Consider the following 20726-nt stretch of genomic DNA (forward strand, 5'->3'; position numbering starts at 1 on the left):
GGCATCGTGACAGTAGATCCGGCCATGGATCCCGCTGAAGTTCCTCTGCCAGTTGTCGCTGACCTCACCACGGTGGTCGCCCAGCAGTCACAACAGATAGCGCAACAAGGCCAACAGCTGTCTCAACTGACCGTTATGCTACAACAGTTGCTACCACAGCTTCAGCAGTCATCTCCTCCGCCAGCTCCTGCACCTCCTCCGCAGCGAGTGGCCGCTCCTGGGATACGCTTATCCTTGCCGGATAAATTTGATGGGGACTCTAAGTTTTGCCGTGGCTTTCTTTCCCAATGTTCCCTGCATCTGGAGATGATGTCGGACCTGTTTCCCACTGAAAGGTCTAAGGTGGCTTTCGTAGTCAGTCTTCTGTCCGGAAAAGCCCTGTCATGGGCCACACCGCTCTGGGACCGCAATGACCCCGTCACTGCCTCTGTACACTCCTTCTTCTCGGAAATCCGAAGTGTCTTTGAGGAACCTGCCCGAGCCTCTTCTGCTGAGACTGCCCTGTTGAACCTGGTCCAGGGTAATTCTTCCGTTGGCGAGTATGCCGTACAATTCCGTACACTTGCTTCAGAATTGTCCTGGAATAATGAGGCCCTCTGCGCGACCTTCAAAAAAGGCCTATCCAGCAACATTAAAGATGTTCTGGCCGCACGAGAAATTCCTGCTAATCTACATGAACTTATTCACCTAGCCACTCGCATTGACATGCGTTTTTCTGAAAGGCGTCAGGAACTCCGCCAAGATATGGACTCTGTTCGCACGAGGCGTTTCGTCTCCTCGGCTCCTCTCTCCTCTGGTCCCCTGCAATCTGTTCCTGTGCCTCCCGCCGTGGAGGCTATGCAGGTCGACCGGTCTCGCCTGACACCTCAAGAGAGGACACGACGCCGTATGGAGAACCTCTGCCTGTACTGTGCTAGTACCGAACACTTCCTGAGGGATTGTCCTATCCGTCCTCCCCGCCTGGAAAGACGTACGCTGACTCCGCACAAAGGTGAGACAGTCCTTGATGTCTACTCTGCTTCTCCACGTCTTACTGTGCCTGTGCGGATGTCTGCCTCTGCCTTCTCCTTCTCTACAGTGGCCTTCTTGGACTCTGGATCTGCAGGAAATTTTATTTTGGCCTCTCTCGTCAACAGGTTCAACATCCCAGTGACCAGTCTCGCCAGACCCCTCTACATCAATTGTGTAAATAATGAAAGATTGGACTGTACCATACGTTTCCGCACGGAGCCCCTTCTTATGAGCATCGGATCTCATCATGAGAGGATTGAACTTTTGGTCCTCCCCAATTGCACCTCGGAGATTCTCCTTGGACTTCCCTGGCTTCAACTTCATTCCCCAACCCTGGATTGGTCCACTGGGGAGATCAAGAGTTGGGGGTCCTCTTGTTCCAAGAACTGTCTAAAACCGGTTCCCAGTAACCCTTGCCGTAACTCTGTGGTTCCTCCAGTAACCGGTCTCCCTAAGGCCTATATGGACTTCGCGGATGTTTTCTGCAAAAAACAAGCTGAGACTCTACCTCCTCACAGGCCTTATGATTGCCCTATCGACCTCCTCCCGGGTACTACTCCACCCCGGGGCAGAATTTATCCTCTCTCTGCCCCAGAGACTCTTGCCATGTCCGAATACGTCCAGGAGAATCTAAAAAAGGGCTTTATCCGTAAATCCTCCTCTCCTGCCGGAGCCGGATTTTTCTTTGTGTCCAAAAAAGATGGCTCCCTACGTCCTTGCATTGACTACCGCGGTCTTAATAAAATCACGGTTAAGAACCGCTACCCCTTACCCCTCATCTCTGAACTCTTTGATCGCCTCCAAGGTGCCCACATCTTCACTAAATTGGACTTAAGAGGCGCCTATAACCTCATCCGCATCAGAGAGGGGGACGAGTGGAAAACGGCATTTAACACCAGAGATGGACACTTTGAGTATCTGGTCATGCCCTTTGGACTGTGCAATGCCCCTGCCGTCTTCCAAGACTTTGTCAATGAAATTTTTCGTGATCTGTTATACTCCTGTGTTGTGGTATATCTGGACGATATCCTAATTTTTTCTGCCAATCTAGAAGAACACCGCCAGCATGTCCGTATGGTTCTTCAGAGACTTCGTGACAACCAACTCTATGCCAAAATTGAGAAATGTCTGTTTGAATGCCAATCTCTTCCTTTTCTAGGATATTTGGTCTCTGGCCAGGGACTACAGATGGATCCAGACAAACTCTCTGCCGTCTTAAATTGGCCACGCCCCTCCGGACTCCGTGCTATCCAACGCTTTTTGGGGTTCGCCAATTATTACAGGCAATTTATTCCACATTTTTCTACCATTGTGGCTCCTATCGTGGCTTTAACCAAGAAAAATGCTGATCCCAAGTCCTGGCCTCCTCAAGCAGAAGACTCCTTTAAACGACTCAAGTCTGCCTTTTCTTCGGCTCCCGTGCTCTCCAGACCTGACCCTTCCAAACCCTTCCTATTGGAGGTTGATGCCTCCTCAGTAGGAGCTGGAGCTGTTCTTCTACAAAAAAATCCTTCCGGGCATGCTGTCACTTGTGGTTTTTTCTCTAGGACCTTCTCTCCAGCGGAGAGGAACTACTCCATCGGGGATCGAGAGCTTCTAGCCATTAAATTAGCACTTGAGGAATGGAGGCATCTGCTGGAGGGATCAAGATTTCCTGTTATTATCTACACCGACCACAAGAACCTCTCCTACCTCCAGTCGGCCCAACGGCTGAATCCTCGCCAGGCCCGGTGGTCTCTGTTCTTTGCCCGATTTAATTTTGAGATTCACTTTCGTCCTGCCGATAAGAACATTAGGGCCGATGCTCTCTCTCGTTCCTCGGATGCCTCAGAAGTTGATCTCCCTCCGCAACACATCATTCCACCTGACTGCCTGATCTCCACTTCTCCTGCCTCCATCAGGCAGACTCCTCCAGGAAAGACCTTTGTTTCTCCACGCCAACGCCTCGGAATCCTCAAATGGGGTCACTCCTCCCATCTCGCAGGTCATGCGGGCATCAAGAAATCTGTGCAACTCATCTCCCGCTTCTATTGGTGGCCGACTCTGGAGACGGATGTTGGGGACTTTGTGCGAGCCTGCACTATCTGTGCCCGGGATAAGACTCCTCGCCAGAAGCCCGCTGGTTTTCTTCATCCTCTGCCTGTCCCCGAACAGCCTTGGTCTCTGATTGGTATGGATTTTATTACTGATTTACCCCTTCCCGTGGCAACACCGTTATTTGGGTGGTCGTTGATCGATTCTCCAAAATGGCACATTTCATCCCTCTTCCTGGTCTTCCTTCTGCGCCTCAGTTGGCTAAACAATTTTTTGTACACATTTTTCGTCTTCACGGGTTGCCTACGCAGATTGTCTCGGATAGAGGGGTCCAATTCGTGTCTAAATTCTGGAGGGCTCTCTGTAAGCAACTCAAGATTAAATTAAATTTTTCCTCTGCATATCATCCCCAGTCCAATGGACAAGTAGAAAGAATTAACCAGATCCTGGGTGATTATTTGCGACATTTTGTTTCCTCCCGCCAGGATGACTGGGCAGATCTCCTTCCATGGGCCGAATTTTCGTATAACTTCAGGGTCTCTGAATCTTCCTCCAAATCCCCATTTTTCGTGGTGTACGGCCGTCACCCTCTTCCCCCCCTCCCTACCCCCTTGCCCTCTGGTCTGCCCGCTGTGGATGAAATTTCTCGTGACCTTTCCATTATATGGAGAGAGACCCAAAATTCTCTCTTACAGGCTTCTTCACGCATGAAGAGGTTCGCGGATAAGAAAAGAAGAGCTCCCCCCGTTTTTTCCCCTGGAGACAAGGTATGGCTCTCCGCTAAATATGTCCGCTTCCGTGTCCCTAGCTACAAGTTGGGACCACGCTATCTTGGTCCTTTCAAAATTTTGTGTCAAATTAATCCTGTCTCTTATAAACTTCTTCTTCCTCCTTCTCTTCGTATCCCTAATGCCTTTCACGTCTCTCTTCTCAAACCACTCATCCTCAACCGTTTTTCTCCCAAATCTGTTCCTCCCACTCCTGTTTCCGGCTCCTCGGACGTCTTCTCGGTCAAGGAAATTTTGGCTGCCAAAAAGGTCAGAGGGAAAAATTTTTTTTTAGTAGACTGGGAGGGTTGTGGTCCTGAAGAGAGATCCTGGGAACCTGAGGACAACATCCTTGACAAAAGTCTGCTCCTCAGGTTCTCAGGCTCCAAGAAGAGGGGGAGACCCAAGGGGGGGGGTACTGTTACGCCGAGCGCTCCGGGTCCCCGCTCCTCCCCGGAGCGCTCGCTTCACTCCCTCCGCTGCAGCGCTCCGGTCACGTCCTCTGACCCGGGGCGCTGCGATCCTGCTGCCAGCCGGGATGCGATTCGCGATGCGGGTAGCGCCCGCTCGCGATGCGCACCCCGGCTCCCCTACCTGACTCGCTCCCCGTCTGTTCTGTCCCGGCGCGCGCGGCCCCGCTCCCTAGGGCGCGCGCGCGCCGGGTCTCTGCGATTTAAAGGGCCACTGCGCCGCTGATTGGCGCAGTGGTTCCAATTAGGGTTTTCACCTGTGCACTTCCCTATATTACCTCACTTCCCTTGCACTCCCTTGCCGGATCTTGTTGCCTTAGTGCCAGTGAAAGCGTTCCTTGTGTGTTCCTTGCCTGTGTTTCCAGACCTTCTGCCGTTGCCCCTGACTACGATCCTTGCTGCCTGCCCCGACCTTCTGCTACGTCCGACCTTGCTTCTGCCTACTCCCTTGTACCGCGCCTATCTTCAGCAGCCAGAGAGGTGAGCCGTTGCTAGTGGATACGACCTGGTCACTACCGCCGCAGCAAGACCATCCCGCTTTGCGGCGGGCTCTGGTGAAAACCAGTAGTGGCTTAGAACCGGTCCACTAGCACGGTCCACGCCAATCCCTCTCTGGCACAGAGGGTCCACTACCTGCCAGCCGGCATCGTGACAACAAGTAGACAAAACATTTCTGGACTATATGTAAATTCAATCATTTTAATTGTTTAAACATTGTGTATAGTATACACGAATTAAATCTACAAAGACGCATCTATGGTTTGAATTCATTATGCCTTCTTCCTCTTTATTTCCAAAATCTCTTTCATTCTTTGTGTTAATATTAAACACAACTAGGACTGTAATGTAATGTGCAAACAGTAGGAGAAGAAACTTAGGGTAAGGTCAGGTAGAAAAGCTCCAGTGCTTAACCAACCTAAGAAATTCCTAGTGTTTATCCAGTATGTACACTGTTATCTGTCACTGAGACTAATCTCTGCATGTATAAACAAACTCAATTTCAGGACTTAATACTTTCAGCTAAAAGCCATCATTTCTATTGTGTCAGAATATATATACAGTAAAGATTGTGAAGCAAATGTCTCCGTACACATTCCTCTGGATAATGCTGAATAATTGTACTGTGCTTCCAGAGATGCTACTAATAAGAGGACAGGTAGACTTTCATATAAGTGCAAAAAATATTAAACAAATTGCAATGGTCAACTGATATTATTTTATTGATATTCTTTTAGGATTTGACTTTTTTACTAAATCTTACTTGGATGCATTTTCACTTGAATCATGAGCCATTTTGAGGTTGTGTTCACATGTTGTGTGTCTTTTCAAAGTAACTTTCCCCATTCTGCAGCATTTTTCTCAGGGTGTGGATGGAATTTAAAATCTCATTTACTTGACTGCGACAGTTTTGCACTGTAGAAATGTAATCTGCAAATCTATACAGAAAATCTGGTACATGTGAATGGGCCATGTATGACTGCTGTGATCATGCAATGTGTCTTTTCAGAGAGCAGGAGTAGCGTCAACAACACTGATCCTGACCACAAAGAAATGGAACATAATGAAGGTAAATAAACAGTTAATAAATGATAGCGGCGAAGGTGGGCCAATTTAAATTTTTGTGTTTTTAATAGATCAGATAGAATATATGACATAGAATGGTGTTTTACCCAAACAGCACCCGTGATTGTGTTACAGGGTGCAGATCAACAGCAGACAGGAGCGCCACTTGTCATTTAGACTTTTATTGATCACAGCTTTTAAGGGTGTAAATTACTGACATGAGTGTGACCAATGCCGGCTGCTGATAATAGCTGGCACCCGCCATCTATGAAACAAGTTTAGCTCCTAAGCTCACTTCTGTTAGGGTACATGCTCAAAAATTAAAAGTAAAGCAACTAATATCCTAATTTCATTTGGCCCTAGTCTATCACATCTCTGATAATGTGAGAATTGCATTATGAGGGCAGTTTCTGCTTTGCATTCCCAGCTTTGTGCAGATGTTTGGCACAGGTAGGCACTCCACATATGGCAGAACACATGGGACAAATAGTTTCTGTTTCTGCTCTTCAAAGAAATAGGGCAAATTCTGGACTGGACTATATCTACAGACATATTCATGTCAAACAACATATGACAAATCCAAATGGATGATAACAATAAAGTGTATATATAAGAATATCTTACTGTAATTCACTAGTAACATTAATAAAAAGTAAAACAAAAATGCAAAAGGTTATGTAAGTAAACTGTTATAACACTTATTGTATTGTATAGAGAAAGCTATGATGACAATATTTTACTTGCACTTAAACCTCTTCAGTTTAGCATGAGAAAGTGTAACTGAACCACACAATACGACAGAGGTCATGGATTATATTTCCAAGGTGCTGTCCAGCTTGCGTAATATGGTATAATGTGGTGTCTCAGCAAGAGCTACAACTAAGCGGGTATGTGGAAGTGGAGTCTAAATCCTGCTGAGGATGGTGTAATCTAAGAATGGCAGTATTACCTACATAAAACATGTTATAGAGTTTATAAGTGAGTAATAGAGTCCTTCTTTGATCTTTATAAGGAATGTAGAGTTTTAAGTCGCAGAGAACTTTAATTTTAGTTTAAGTGACCCTTTCCTTTCATGTATGGCTTCTATGGCACCACAATCTGGCACTGATGAAACAGGATTCCACCAGCTTTTTTTTTTTTTCTTTTACTGTAGATGGATTGAATATGCCATGATCATGTGATTGGTGGGGATACAATCATGTATGTTATAATATATGTAATGAAGCAATGATCTGTATCCACTTTGCTACCCAACTGGTTTAGCTTTGAACACACACAGGAGTAAAGTACTTTGCGAGTCTCGGCTTGCACAAGTTTGGCAATTGTGGTAATAATAGCAGAAGGGCTGAGGAAAACATGGCATTTTGGAACCTAAATGAAGGGAAGAAGAAGTACTGGGAACACTGAGAAGACATCAGGGTAGCCCAGCACACCTTGCAGCAAGATCACATGACCCCAGGTTATCCAATCATTGCTTGCATTTATGTGACATACAGCTCCAAGGTCAATCAGGAGACAGCATCAAGGTTTAAGAGGCAGAAAAAGCCCTTTGCACTGCATTGTGGCCACCATCTTGGAGAGAGAGAGAGAGAGAGAGAGAGAGCAAGGACTACTGATCCCAGAAAACCTTCACAATGATGTGTACTGTGTAAATAAAAAGTGTTCATCCCTCCCTGATTCCAGCTTGGGGTCCAAAGAAGGCGAATATGTGAAAATTTGTGAATATCGGCACTTCTAGAGGACACCGATCCCTCCCTTCTTTTAGCTTGTGGGCCAATGAGAAGGATGCAGATACAGTTGTCAGAGGTAAGCAACATCCTTAGCAACCAATAGGAAAGTAGTATGTTGAAAGATATAATTGTGCATGCGCATTTTCATTACGAATTTCGCATAAAAAAAGAGAATATGCGATATTCGCGAATATAGGACAAATATTCATCCATAGGTTTGCAAAATATTGCGAATTTGCATATGACCTATGAAACTCATCACTAATGACCAAGCGGTATTTAACTGCGAAACAGAGCTGTCACTGCTCCTTTGAGCTCGGAGGAGCTCTTGTTGTTTTACTTTCAGCATCCTATGTAACCTACACCTTATGCCCTGAATTAACAAATCTTCATGCTTGCAACTAAGTCAGGGCAAGTGCTATGTTATTGCTACTATTTGGACTTTTGTATAGCTCTCATTTTCTTGTTACGTTTAGCACTGTCCACTTTGCTAGAATCATACAGTTTAATACTGTCATCCCTTAGTGCTGAGTAGCTTTCCACTTCCTCTACAATCCAGGAATTGTGGTGGCAAGATTCTGAGGCATTATGGTGGATATGCTGAGGAGGAACAAGGAGCCTATGATCAGACATCAGAAGTTCATACTAAAAGGTGTGGTGGGGAAGATGAGGAGGAGTTTGCAAATGAGAATGTAAGCAAGCCTGTTGGCCTGATCAGCTCAGGAGCAGGTGACAGCGACACTGCTGAATTTGCTGAATCTATTTTTTAATATATCTTTCCATGTGGAAACCTTTTCTTACCAGATTCAGAAAACCAGGCACAGTGCCGTCTCTGCAAATAGAAAGTAAGGCATAGCCAGGGTGCATGTAAGCACATGGAGCTGCATCAAAAGGCCTGGCTAGAAGTATCACTAGTCCACCACTGCCTGCTGTCCGCTGGCTACTACTAGCCCTAGTGTACCACTGTCTGCTTTCCACTGGTACTACAACCACCACTAGTCCACCTCTCTTGTTTCTGCTAATACCAGCCAGGCCTACACATACATAGCCCAAAATCCAAAAAAGGGGTATTTTTTCAGCTTTTTATACAAAAGCTATTTCTTATTCACCATTTCGGGAGACCAATCCTCTTGCAACACCCATAAAGTGAGAATATTAGGACAACCCCTAACCCCAAAAAAAGGAATAATTTTCTTCACTTTTTCATACAAAAACTATTTCTTCACCATTTTGGGACACCAATTGTCATATACAATGGCTAAAATATGTATCCATGTTGCATTGTGATTGTTTGTCACTGTTTGCCTGGCTGGTAAATTTGACATCTTCACTAGCCGAACAGACTCCAAGACCTGGTGTCAATAGATAAAAGAAAGGTATGGGAAGTAGCCCCCCCTGTGAAAATGCCTTGTCTTCTAATATTAAATATGGGGGGTCAGGGAAGTATGTCCGCAGCACCTATCTTATACGGTTAGATTCTCCATCATACTACCTTTAAAATGAGTCCTCACATGACCCTTGTGTATATATCCCTGCTGAACTGTATGCACTGGGTGAATCATACACAATAAGGGGGTCATGTCAGGTACCCCTAGAAAAAGGATTTGATGGAGAACCCAAATATAAGAAAATTATGTGGGTGCCTGGCCCATGATAGAAGACAGAGGACATTTCCTATTCTTTGGGCATAAAGGTATCATGAGGAAGTGGGCAACATCTATCTCTCCTCCTTGTCCCGCCCAGGGGCTGAACATAGAGGGATCACCTGTCAAAAGCAGGGTATAAAACTACAGACCTGGGGGGACTAGGGTGCCCTTGCATTGGGACAAGTCCCACCTTATGTCTGGTAAAACGGACGTACATCATCCTTGAAGAGAGTTAAGTTATAGTCTTGAATTTACTTACCTGTTTGGCTATATTATAGATTTGGATTAGTCTTTTTCCTGTTTTGATATAATATTGGGGATAGTAGATTATATTTGGGAATTGTAGCATATCCAGATTGGATTGATAGCTTCCTGTCAGCTTGAAATTGACAGGTGGTGGCAGTGATACCTTTAAATTGGGGGGTGCAATAGGGATTTTTTATAATTATTTTCGGTCTAGTATAGACAAATAGTGATTTTATACATAACCCTACCACCCACTCATGTCGGTTTGTGACACCAATCCTGTTGAAACTCTCAAAAGGGATCATTTTTGGAATTCTTGGAAAAAGCCATTGTATCTTCTTCACTTGCCAGCCACAAAACCTGTTGCAAACATTTTTTATCATTTTTTCAACTTTTCAATATTTACAAAAGCACTATACTACTATTCTTTTCTATTTTGAGACACCATCACCAATCTGTTGCCGCAAACCAAACTTGTTTTAGAAAAGTTTGCTCATGAGCAGAATCTATAGAGTTTTCACCCTACTCCATTTACTCCAGGATATAGGAGCTGAGCTTAGCTTCTGAAAGACATCAGATTGATTTCCAAGAGTGATTCTAGTGTGGGTAGCTGCTGGTTTAGCAGACCAGAAGACACCAATGCAAGACACCTTGGAATCAGACAAAGGCAAATGTTGATCCAGATGTGAGTCTTCGGCAGGCTGCAAAGTAACAAAATCAGAAACAAGCAGGAGGATTGTGGTAGGAAACACAGGTGTCACGCAGAGAGAGGAGATTAGGCATAAGTCAGAACATAGGTTAATGGAACAGATTTACTGTAGAAAACATGCTATTGCTCAGAAACCAGAGAACAGGTGGGGCAGACAGTCACTATATGGGGAAGTAAGAACATCTGCGCACACTCTATGGGCCAGAGCAGGAACAGCTTCAGAGGGCGAAGCAGCAGGAGCATGGGTGGTCAGGGCCAGGCAGTGGTAATTGCAAGTGAACCGGGGACTGTGTCTGCCAGGAGGTGTTGAACCATTAGCTGGTGTAACACAATGGCCCTGATTTACTATTGTAAACCAGACATGTTTTGTCGGGTTGTGCGCCAGATTCTGGTGCATTGCTCCAGAAATTCTGTCTGCGCCAGAATTTGCGTCAGAATTTAAAAAACCTGACAGACTCTTCATTTTACTCATAAACCCCAAAAAAGAGGCTGTCAAGAAAAGCGGGCGTGTCCCCAACATTTTCATAAAAACCCAACACATTTACTAAGGTTTCCACAGAAAATGTGGTGGATTTGAGCTGAGGAAAACCCCACAGATCAGAGCATGTGTAAAAAAAAGCAAAACGTAGGGAAAAATGCTAACCTTAGGAAATATTGTGGACATTTTTATTTAGGGAATTAAAAGACACAAACAAAACTACACTCCACTCTTAGTAAATAAGGGCCAATATCTCCTATGCACTAACTTTGACAGTAATGGACATTTATAGGGGTTATCCGGAAATGTGAAACAGCACCACAACATCTGTCTATCTATCTATATATCTATCTATCTCATATCTATCTATCTATCTATCTATCTATCGATCTATCTCATATCTAACTATCTATCTCATATCTATCTATCTATCTATCTATCTATCATCTATCTAAATTCCCCATAATTGATAGTATCTAGATAAAGACTAAAAACAGTATAAAAACTGAACAATTATAGCTGACATCCTTGTAGAGGATGTGAAGTCCTTAGTGGTCATCTGAAAGAATCTAAGCTCATGTCCATTATTTATTATTGTACATTTTTCATTCACCATATAAGTTGTTATTTTTAGGGATTCTTTATTTTTGCCACAGTCCTGGCTGTACCGCATTTATCAGATAGGTAATTTTGCCTTAAGTTTAGTAGTAAAACTTACTCTAGTTTTGTTCAGTGACTTTACTATGCATATTTTAAACATATTTGTGGCTACGCAGCTCAAAGGAATCCTTTGTATTTATAAATATTTACTTGAAAAATTTGTATGATCCCCTAAGACACATTCAATAGTTATGAATGAAATATATTTCATACCTGAACTGGGTTTGACTAAATAAATATTGATTCGGCAGAAAACAAGCAAGGACTTAAAAAATGACCAAATCAACCCGACTATTACGAATCTGCAACTGAGCAGTCGACAGCAACCAAACATTTACTTAAGGAAGATTCATTAAAATGTTTATGCCTCTTATCACAAGAGCCTTGATAGAATGTCTGCTTTACGTCTGCCGAACAGTAAACCCTTATGTGTTGTGTGTCACAAGAGCCGGCCATGTAGAAAATCTTACTTCACTTGTACAATGTGGCACAGAGGGTGCAGATAAATGACAGGTGTTGCTAAAGTGTTTGCTTACTTTACAAAACCAGTAGCCGTCCATGGACAGGATCAATATAATCTCTTATGCAGGGGCACATTTTATTTACTAGGGCATTGCACTTCATCTTCTAAAAACATTCGGAGTGATGAATGAAAAGATCCTCTTACTCCAATTACCCAAAGTTCAAAACTACAACTCCCACCATGCATGATTGGGGATGTAGTTTTGCAACAGTTACATGGGAAATAGTTTAGGAAATTGTTTAGGAAATAGTTTTTTTTCACAGTTACATGGGAAATTGTTTAGGTATGTCTTACATTGATGCAATATGTTTGTATTCATAGAAATGTAAATATTTACCCCATGGAACATCTGATGCACAGTATGGCCACTTTCTCACAGCCATCGGGCTCAGTTATATGGAGCTCCCTCGGCCAGCCGATCAAACCATCGGTGTATGCATTATTTTTTCTCTCCGCTAAACTACCAGATCCAAGTCAATGGGATCCTTTGGTATCCGTTGGCACCTGGTGACAATCCAGTGGTGTCAGTTGTGCTCTGACCCATTTTTGGACCGTTCGGCACAAAAATAAAAAAGAGGTGAACAGTCCTAGAACGGGACGGAGCACAACATCTATAAGAACCAAGCCATATTTTATGCTGCACAAAATCTGCTGTGCAGCATATTTTGCATAGTGTAAAATATGCTGCATATACGTTGTTACGCCTAGCGCTCCGGGTCCCCGCTCCTCCCCGGAGCGCTCACGGCGTCTTTCTCCCTGCAGCGCCCCGGTCAGTCCCGCTGACCGGGAGCGCTGCACTGTCATGGCCGTCGGGGATGCGATTCGCACAGCGGGACGCGCCCGCTCGCGAATCGCATCCCAGGTCACTTACCCGTCCCGGTCCCCTGCTGTCATGTGCTGGCGCGCGCGGCTCCGCTCTCTAGGGCGCGCGCGCGCCAGCTCTCTGAGACTTAAAGGGCCAGTGCACCAATGATTGGTGCCTGGCCCAATTAGCTTAATTGGCTTCCACCTGCTCCCTGGCTATATCTGATCTCCTCCCTTGCACTCCCTTGCCGGATCTTGTTGCCTTGTGCCAGTGAAAGCGTTTAGTGTGTCCAAAGCCTGTGTTACCTGAACTTCTGCTATCCATCCTGACTACGAACCTTGCCGCCTGCCCCCGACCTTCTGCTACGTCTGACCTTGCCTCTGCCTAGTCCTTCTGTCCCACGCCTTCTCAGCAGTCAGCGAGGTTGAGCCGTTGCTAGTGGATACGACCTGGTTGCTACTGCCGCAGCAAGACCATCCCGCTTTGCGGCGGGCTCTGGTGAAAACCAGTAGCCTCTTAGAACCGGTCCACTAGCACGGTCCACGCCAATCCCTCGCTGACACAGCGCATCCACAACCCGTAAGCCGAATCGTGTCATGCGTTGTGTGTGACCCTACTCTAAGTCCATTTCATACACCATAAATGTCTCTGGCTTTGTTCAGGTAAAAAGTTTTATTTACCTTTGGTAGTTTTCTTTTACCTTTGGTAGCTGCAAATACAGTGAAGGCATTTAAGCATGAATGGAATAGGTATGAGACTATCCTTCATATAAGATAGAGATAGGCATAAGGCTATCCTTCATATAAGATAGAGATAGGCGTAAGGCTATCCTTCATATAAGATAGAGATAGGTATGAGACTATCCATCAAATAAGATAGAGATAGGTATAAGGCTATTCTTCATATAAGATAGGAATAGGTATGAGACTATCTTTCATATAAGATAGAGATAGGCATAAGGTTATCCTTCATATAAGATAGGGATAGGTATGAGACTATCCTTCATATAAGATAGAGATTGGTATAAGGCTAGCCTTCATATAAGATAGGGATAGGTATGAGACTATCCTTCATATAAGATAGAGATTGGTATAAGGTTATCCTTCATTTAAGATAGGGATAGGTATGAGACTATCCTTCATATAAGATAGAGATTGGTATAAGGCTATCCTTTATATAAGTTAGAGATAGGTATGAGACTATCCTTCATATAAGATAGAGATAGGTATAAGGCTAGCCTTCATATAAGATAGAGATAGGTATAAGGCTAGCCTTCATATAAGATACAGATAGGTATAAAGCTATCCTTCATATAAGATAGGGATAGGTATAAGGCTATCCCGCATAGAAGGAAGGGACAAGGATGATTCATAAGTATTTAGAATATTGGGCAGACTAGATGGGCAAAATGGCTTTTATCTGCTGACACATTCTACGTTTCTATTTGTGTTTCAAAAAATTTCCAAATCTGGCCCCAACATATTGTACAACACCGTACAGAGATTTATTTTTTCATACAAAAAGCCATTTTTATGCTGTTAAAGTATGGTAGGTGATCAGTGTATCAGGAGGAACCCCTAATGAATATACAGAGTAAAAAATATATTCAGACGTTGTCTTTGTCATTTTCAAATTATGGACACCACTAACTGGAAGTTAATATCGCTGAATAGTGAGATATACTGACATCCAATTATTTGCCTCATATGTCAGAAGTAAAGATGAGCACATTGATTTAGAACTAATCGGGTTTATTTTTACAAAAATACTATGAATGTGCGCAGCCAGGAGATAAGTGGCAATGTTGTATGCGTCCGCTGCTTTCTTGCATTTACTGAATTGGATGCCCAGTGCCCAGCCCAGTGAATGTTTCCTGAACAGTGTGGCATGCAATGCGGGGAGTAAGTATAAATTGACAAGTTTTTGGAATGGGGATTTTTGAGCGTGTGGCATCGATTTTCCACACAATAAAAAAAAATCAGGCACGCGCTATATTATAAATTAAGTGAACCTCAAGGCATGCGTGTTTAGTTAGCATGAAACCTGCCTTTTCATTACATTGCATTATGATTTTTTACTTGCAATTCTCATGAACAGGTTGCTTACCATGAACATCATGAGCTGTTTAGGCCTTGAGACATGTAAGGTGCCCCAAAATTTCTGATGGCAGTCCTGAGTATATTTACCGAATCAAGCACTGCGCATCCTGTCCAGTGATGTATGGTGCTACTGGGAGTTAATGGCAATACTATATGCATCACTGCTTACACTCTCTACATTTGCCAGGTGCTTAGTGGCTATGTATATAGAATACAATGTATTCCTTGTGACTCCAGGACCGTTTGACTGTTCATTCGAGATAAACCTCCCGAAATGAATTCACTAATCTCTGGTCAGAAGCTTTTCTGACATATACATCTAAGTTAGCTTAATAAAGGATTATTATTTATTTAATTTTTTTTATCAACTGGTGCCAGAAAGTTAAACAGATTTGTAAATTACTTCTATTTAAAATTCTTAATCCTTCCAGTGCTTATCAGCTGATGTATACCACAGAGGTAGTTGTATAGTTATTTTTTGTCTGACCACAGTACTCTCTGCTGACACCTTTGTTCATGTCAGGAACTGTCCAGAGTGGGAGAGAGTTTGCTATGGGTGTCAGCAGTGAGCACTGTATTATACAGCAGCTAATAAGTACTGGAAGGAGTAAGAGTTTTAAATTGAAGTCATTTACAAATCTGTTGAACTTTCTGGCACCAGTTGATATAATAAAAAAAAGGTTTTCCACCGGAGTACATCTGATTGGGGCTGAGCTGTAATGTCAGACTTTTTATTTATTATTTCACCCAACCCCTACATGGACCTCTGCTTACAGGTTATTTTTTATTTTTTTAAACTTGAGGTGGAAATGCTCTTTCATATAAAATAAAAAATGAATTACAGATTCACAATGTGCAAAGATTACGGTTAAAACAGGAGAGACATCCTGACTTTAATCACCAACATTTTTGGGGGCAAAAAACTGTTGGGTCATAGCTCAGCTATGGATTATGAATGATGATCATATGTTATTAGTCTAGGAATCGAATGATATCTTAGTAATCTGTATCACCACTATAGTATAGGGACATTCACATCAACAATAAACTAACATTAAGCTTAGTACCAAAATATTAGAATTTTGCTTACTGAAGTCTTTGGTTTTGCTCCACAGGCGAGTACCTGCGCTGATGTTGCATAGTCTACAGTCTGAACCTGAGAGATATTAGGAGGAAGACACAGCGGAGATATATCTTGTGCATTTTCAGAACCAAATCTTGTAACCTGCACAAAAAATAAGATGCAGATATCAATTAACAGATATATACGTATTTAATATTTACTTTCCTTTTTTATTTTCATTTATTTGTGGTTTATGCTCAGGAGTTTTTGTACATTACTTTTGTTCCAGTTACAAAGACACTACCCTTTGGATATGTCTATTTTGCCTGAAAGGTCTCACCAGCAAAGACAAGAATATCTGGTCAGTTATTAAAATTAAGAATAAAGTTTTGCATTAAGATGTTTTAGGGAAGGTTTCTCACATTATTATCCAGTGTACAACCTACCACAAAGAGATGCGGTTAAACTACAGCATCCATCTTATCTGTGCTTTACACAGATAATGGCCCTCATTTACAATTGCAAGCCTGACATGTTTTGTTAGGTTGTGCGCCAGATTCTGTCGCATTCTGTCTGCGCCAGATTTTGCACCAGAATTTGCGCCAGAATTGAAAAAAACCCTGACTAACTCTTCATTTTGTAAAGAAAACCTGAAAAGGGTGCGTGGCCACTGAGAAAAGGGGTGTGGTCTCCAAAAGGGGCGTGTTGCCGACATTTTCACAAAAAAACGACATATTTACTTAGGTTTCCACATAAAATGAGGTGGATTTGAGCTGAGGAAAACCCTACAGATCAGAGCATGTGTAAAAAAAAAGCGAAGTGTAGGGAAAGTGGAAAATGTAGGGAAATGTTAGTAAATACCATGGAAAATAAATTGTAGGGAATTAAAACCCACTAAGAAACCTACACTCCACTCTTGTATTGTCTGGAGAAATAACGCTGTCAGTAAAAAAACCATTATGGTTTATATATTGAGTTTCTAAACCTGTACTAGCTGCACAGGTGCAGAGCATTGATATTGCGGCCACTCGTGTGGTGACCCCATTCACATATGTTAGTTGCGATGCAGCACAACTCCGGGGTTGGACATAACCATCTTTGGATGCACAGTCTATTTTGTAGCCAAAGTCACTGTGTAGCCCAAGTCTTTCACAGCTCGGCTTAAACCAAATGCAGCAAGTTCCTGCTGGTGTCAGTAGAAATAATTAAATCTGATAATAGTGAAATGTATTATCCTATATGGTGAATGCACATTCGATTCGGCCAATTCGCCAAATTTTCCCTAAAATTCGTTTCGGTCTGAATTTATTTGCGTCAAATTGCTAATAAAAATGTCTATTTCTAGCCTACAGAGAGCCTCAGTAGGGGTGTAGAACACTTTGCCTTGCTGTAACACGCATAGGGCATGTGCTGGGTTAGTGAATTAATACTGTTATTCAGTAGGACATGCAGGTTCTTTTGGAAATGTCCTTCATATCGTGAGAATGTAGTGACAAGAGTTACCTTCCATTCTGGACTTCTTACCTGGCTTTTATGTATAGCAATTATTTATTTAAATTATATTAAGTATTGTTTTAAAATGTACAAGTCACTTTTCATAAATTATAAAACATCTTTAACTCCTTAACGACATAGGACATATATTTACGTCCTGTGCCAGCTCCTGCGATATAACAATGGGTCACGCGGTGACCCTGCATCATATTGGGTCGGTCCCGGCCGCCATCAACGGCCAGGACCCGCGACTAATACTGGACATCACAGATCGTGGTGATGCCCGATATTTAACCTTCAGACGCGGAGATCAAAGTTGACCGTCGTGTCTGAAGTGAAACCGAAAGCATCCCGGCAGCTCAGTCAGGCTGTTCGAGACCGCCGTGGTGAAATTGTGGTGTCCAGAACAACTTGCAGTACACCAGGAGGATCCCTACCTGCCTCCTGCATGTCCGATCACAGAATGACTGCTCCGTGCCTGGGATCCAGGCAGGAGCAGTTGAGCGGCGATAACACTGATCAATACCATGTTAATGCATGGCAGTGATCAGTGTTTCAAGTCATGGCAGGTGGTGGATCCTCTGAGCCTGTGTGGATGATGACGTGAGCCGTGCCAGGGAGAGGATTCTAAGGTGCCGCTGGCTTTCACCAGAGCCCGCTGCAAAGCGGGACGGTTTTGCTGCGGCAGGCAACACCCAGGTCACTACCCCTGGCACGACTCGTCCACACAGGTAGCTGGGAAGTGGCGTGGCACAGAAGGAGACTGGCAGGACGTGGCAAGATGGCAGTAGGTCAGGGCAGGTAACACAGGTGCAGGGTAGGAAGGTAGCAAGGAACAGGTACACAGTAAAAGAGACACAGAACGTTCCCTATGGCAATAGACAACCAAAGATCCGGCTAGGAAATCAAGGGAGGAGCTGATATTTAAGGACAGGGTGCAGACACTTGACTAAATGAGCACTGGCCCTTTAAGAGTGAGTGATCCGGCGCACGCGCCCTAGGAGGAGGGGGCACATGGACCGGGGCTGCGAGGACAGGGAGGTAAGTGACGGGCTGGGATTCGCATGCGGGCGCGTCCCGCGATGTGAATCCCAGCCCTGCCGGCAGCGGGGACATGACATAGCGTTCACCGCCAGCGTGTCTGGCCGGAGCGCGGATGTTACAATACCCCCCCTTTGGCCTCCCCCTCTTCTTTGGAACTCAAAATGTTCCCCACTACATGAGACCAAGGGGTTTCTGGAATGGACAAAGGCTGTAAGGGACCTGCAGGCTTCTGTCAAGGAGTCTTCCGCCTTCTAAGGTGACCAACTGACAAGGAAGAATGTCCCCAATTCAAGACTTTTTGTCTGAGTTTAACAGGCACAGAAGATATCACAAGGGGAACAAGACAATGATCTTGGCAATATTGTCCCCAATAAGTGATTTTACCAGATTTCCAGTCAAGTTGTGGAGAATGACGTTGAAGCCAAGGAAGACCAAGAAGAAGCTCTGAAGTACAATATGGTAGCACATAGAACTACATTTTTTCCTTATGCAAATTTCCAACTTACATGACTAGGGGTTCCGTGTGAAATTACACCTTACAGTTCAGATTTTGTCCATTAACAGAAGAGATGTAGAAGGGCTTGGCAAGACGAGACACGAGAAGACGGTGTTTATGGACCTGGGAGGCACCAATGAAGATACCAGCGGAACCGGAGTCCAAAAGAGCAGAAGCGATAAAAGATGACTTGGCAGAGGAAAATACTTGAACCGGGGTCGTCAAGCAAGGAGAGGTAATACTAACATCTAAGGAAGCCACTCCTACTTGTCCAAGTTGAGAGCATTCTCCCGGACACGGAGGATGCATAGAACAGTCTTTGAGAAAGTGCACCGAACTGGCACAATATAGGCACAAATTCTCATTGCGTCGACAGGATTTTTTCTGCTGCGTTAAAGGGGTACTCCACCCCTAGACAGCCGCTGGGGACCCCCGCAATATAGCATGCGGCACCCACCTGTTTCTGCCGTCACGCCCCCTCCCATAGACTTGCATTGAGGGGACGGGGCGTGACGTCACATGGGGGCGGAGTCGTGACATCACGGACTTCCGTTCCCGTGGTCGGGACCCAGACCCTCCAGCGCTACCGGAGCAGAAACAAGTGGGTGCCGCATGCTATATTGCGGGGCTCCCCAGGGGCGGACCCCCGCAATCAGACATCTTAGGATAGGGGACAAGATGTCTAGGGGTGGAGTACCCCTTTAAGTGAAAACAGTCCACTTCCATCGTCTCTTTGGCAAGAGATTAGAGGTGGATGTTGGAACACGGGTACCAGACGACATAATCGCCGTTTTCGAGCAGGTTCTTTTCTGAAAGAAAGTTCTTCCTGCCTCTCGGCAAAACGCACATCGATTCCAGTGGCTAAATGGATAAGTTCGCTCAGGTTTAACCGGAGAATCTTGTGCAGCGAGAGCATCCTTGATTCTAGAGGAAAGTACTTTTTTAAAGGTTGCACAGAAGGCCTCGCCGTTCCAAGAAAGTTCAGAGGCAAGAGTGCGGAACTGAACTGCATAGTCACCAATGGAGACGTTTCCTTGGCAGAGGTTCAGTAGAGCCGTCTCGGCAGAGGAGGCTCCCATGCGTTCTTCAAATGCATTGCAAGGAAGGCTGACAGGTTCAACGCGACCAGATCTCTACGATCCCAGAGAGGAGTAGCCCAGGCCAAAGCTTCTTCAGACAGTAGAATGAACACAAACGCCACTTTAGTACGTTCCGTAGAGAACAGATCCGCCATGAGTTCTAGATGGATAGAACACTTTGTCACAAAGCCTCTACAAAACTTTGGATCTCCATCATACTTAGAAGGCAAGGACAAATGAAGCTTGGTCCCGGAGGAAGCTGCAGACACATAAGGAGGCTCAGGAACAGGTGGCTGTAGCTGTTGTTGCTGCTGAGCGGCAAGGAGCTGTTGCGCCATGGCTGAAAGATGATTCAGTTATTGTGCCTGATGGGCTAACTGCTGCGACTGCTGAGCCATGATGGTGGAAAGCTCTGAGACATCTGGCAGAGGCACCCCAGCGGGATCCAAGGCCGGATCTTACTGTTACAGGTCACCGCAGGTGGTGGATCCTCTGGGCCTGTGTGGATGATGCCATGAGCCTTGCCAGGGAGCGGAGTCTAAGGTGCCGCTGGTTTTAACCAGAGCCCACTGCAAAGCGGAATGATCTTGCTGCAGCAGGCGGCACCCAGATCACTACCCCTGGCACGACTCCTCCACACAGGTAGCTGGGAGGTGGCGTGGCACAGAAGGAGACTGGCAGGACGTGTCAAGATGGCAGTACTATAGGTCAGGGCAGGTAACACAGGTGCAAGGTATGAAGGTAGCAAGGAAAAGGTACACAGTAACAGTGACACAGAACTTTCACTATGGCAATAGACAACCAAAGAT

General features: G+C 44.6%; 1 protein-coding gene across 4 annotated transcripts in view; it reads right to left on the minus strand.

The window, feature by feature from the left end:
- The window catches only part of LOC130356691 (rho GTPase-activating protein 7-like), a 219331-nt gene that overhangs the window by 69945 nt on the left and 128660 nt on the right, over positions 1–20726 (minus strand). For 3 of the 4 annotated variants that reach the window (XM_056558568.1, XM_056558551.1, XM_056558559.1), the window contains exon 4: positions 15832–15966. In XM_056558568.1, the coding sequence (XP_056414543.1) occupies positions 15832–15966 (135 nt within the window). Of the gene's footprint in view, positions 1–5607; positions 5820–15831; positions 15967–20726 lie in introns of those variants that run through there. The other variant, XM_056558577.1, reaches the window with a different exon arrangement.

This window comes from Hyla sarda, chromosome 1 (genome assembly GCF_029499605.1).
Source record: "Hyla sarda isolate aHylSar1 chromosome 1, aHylSar1.hap1, whole genome shotgun sequence".
In the NCBI taxonomy this organism is placed as follows: Eukaryota; Metazoa; Chordata; class Amphibia; order Anura; family Hylidae; genus Hyla; species Hyla sarda.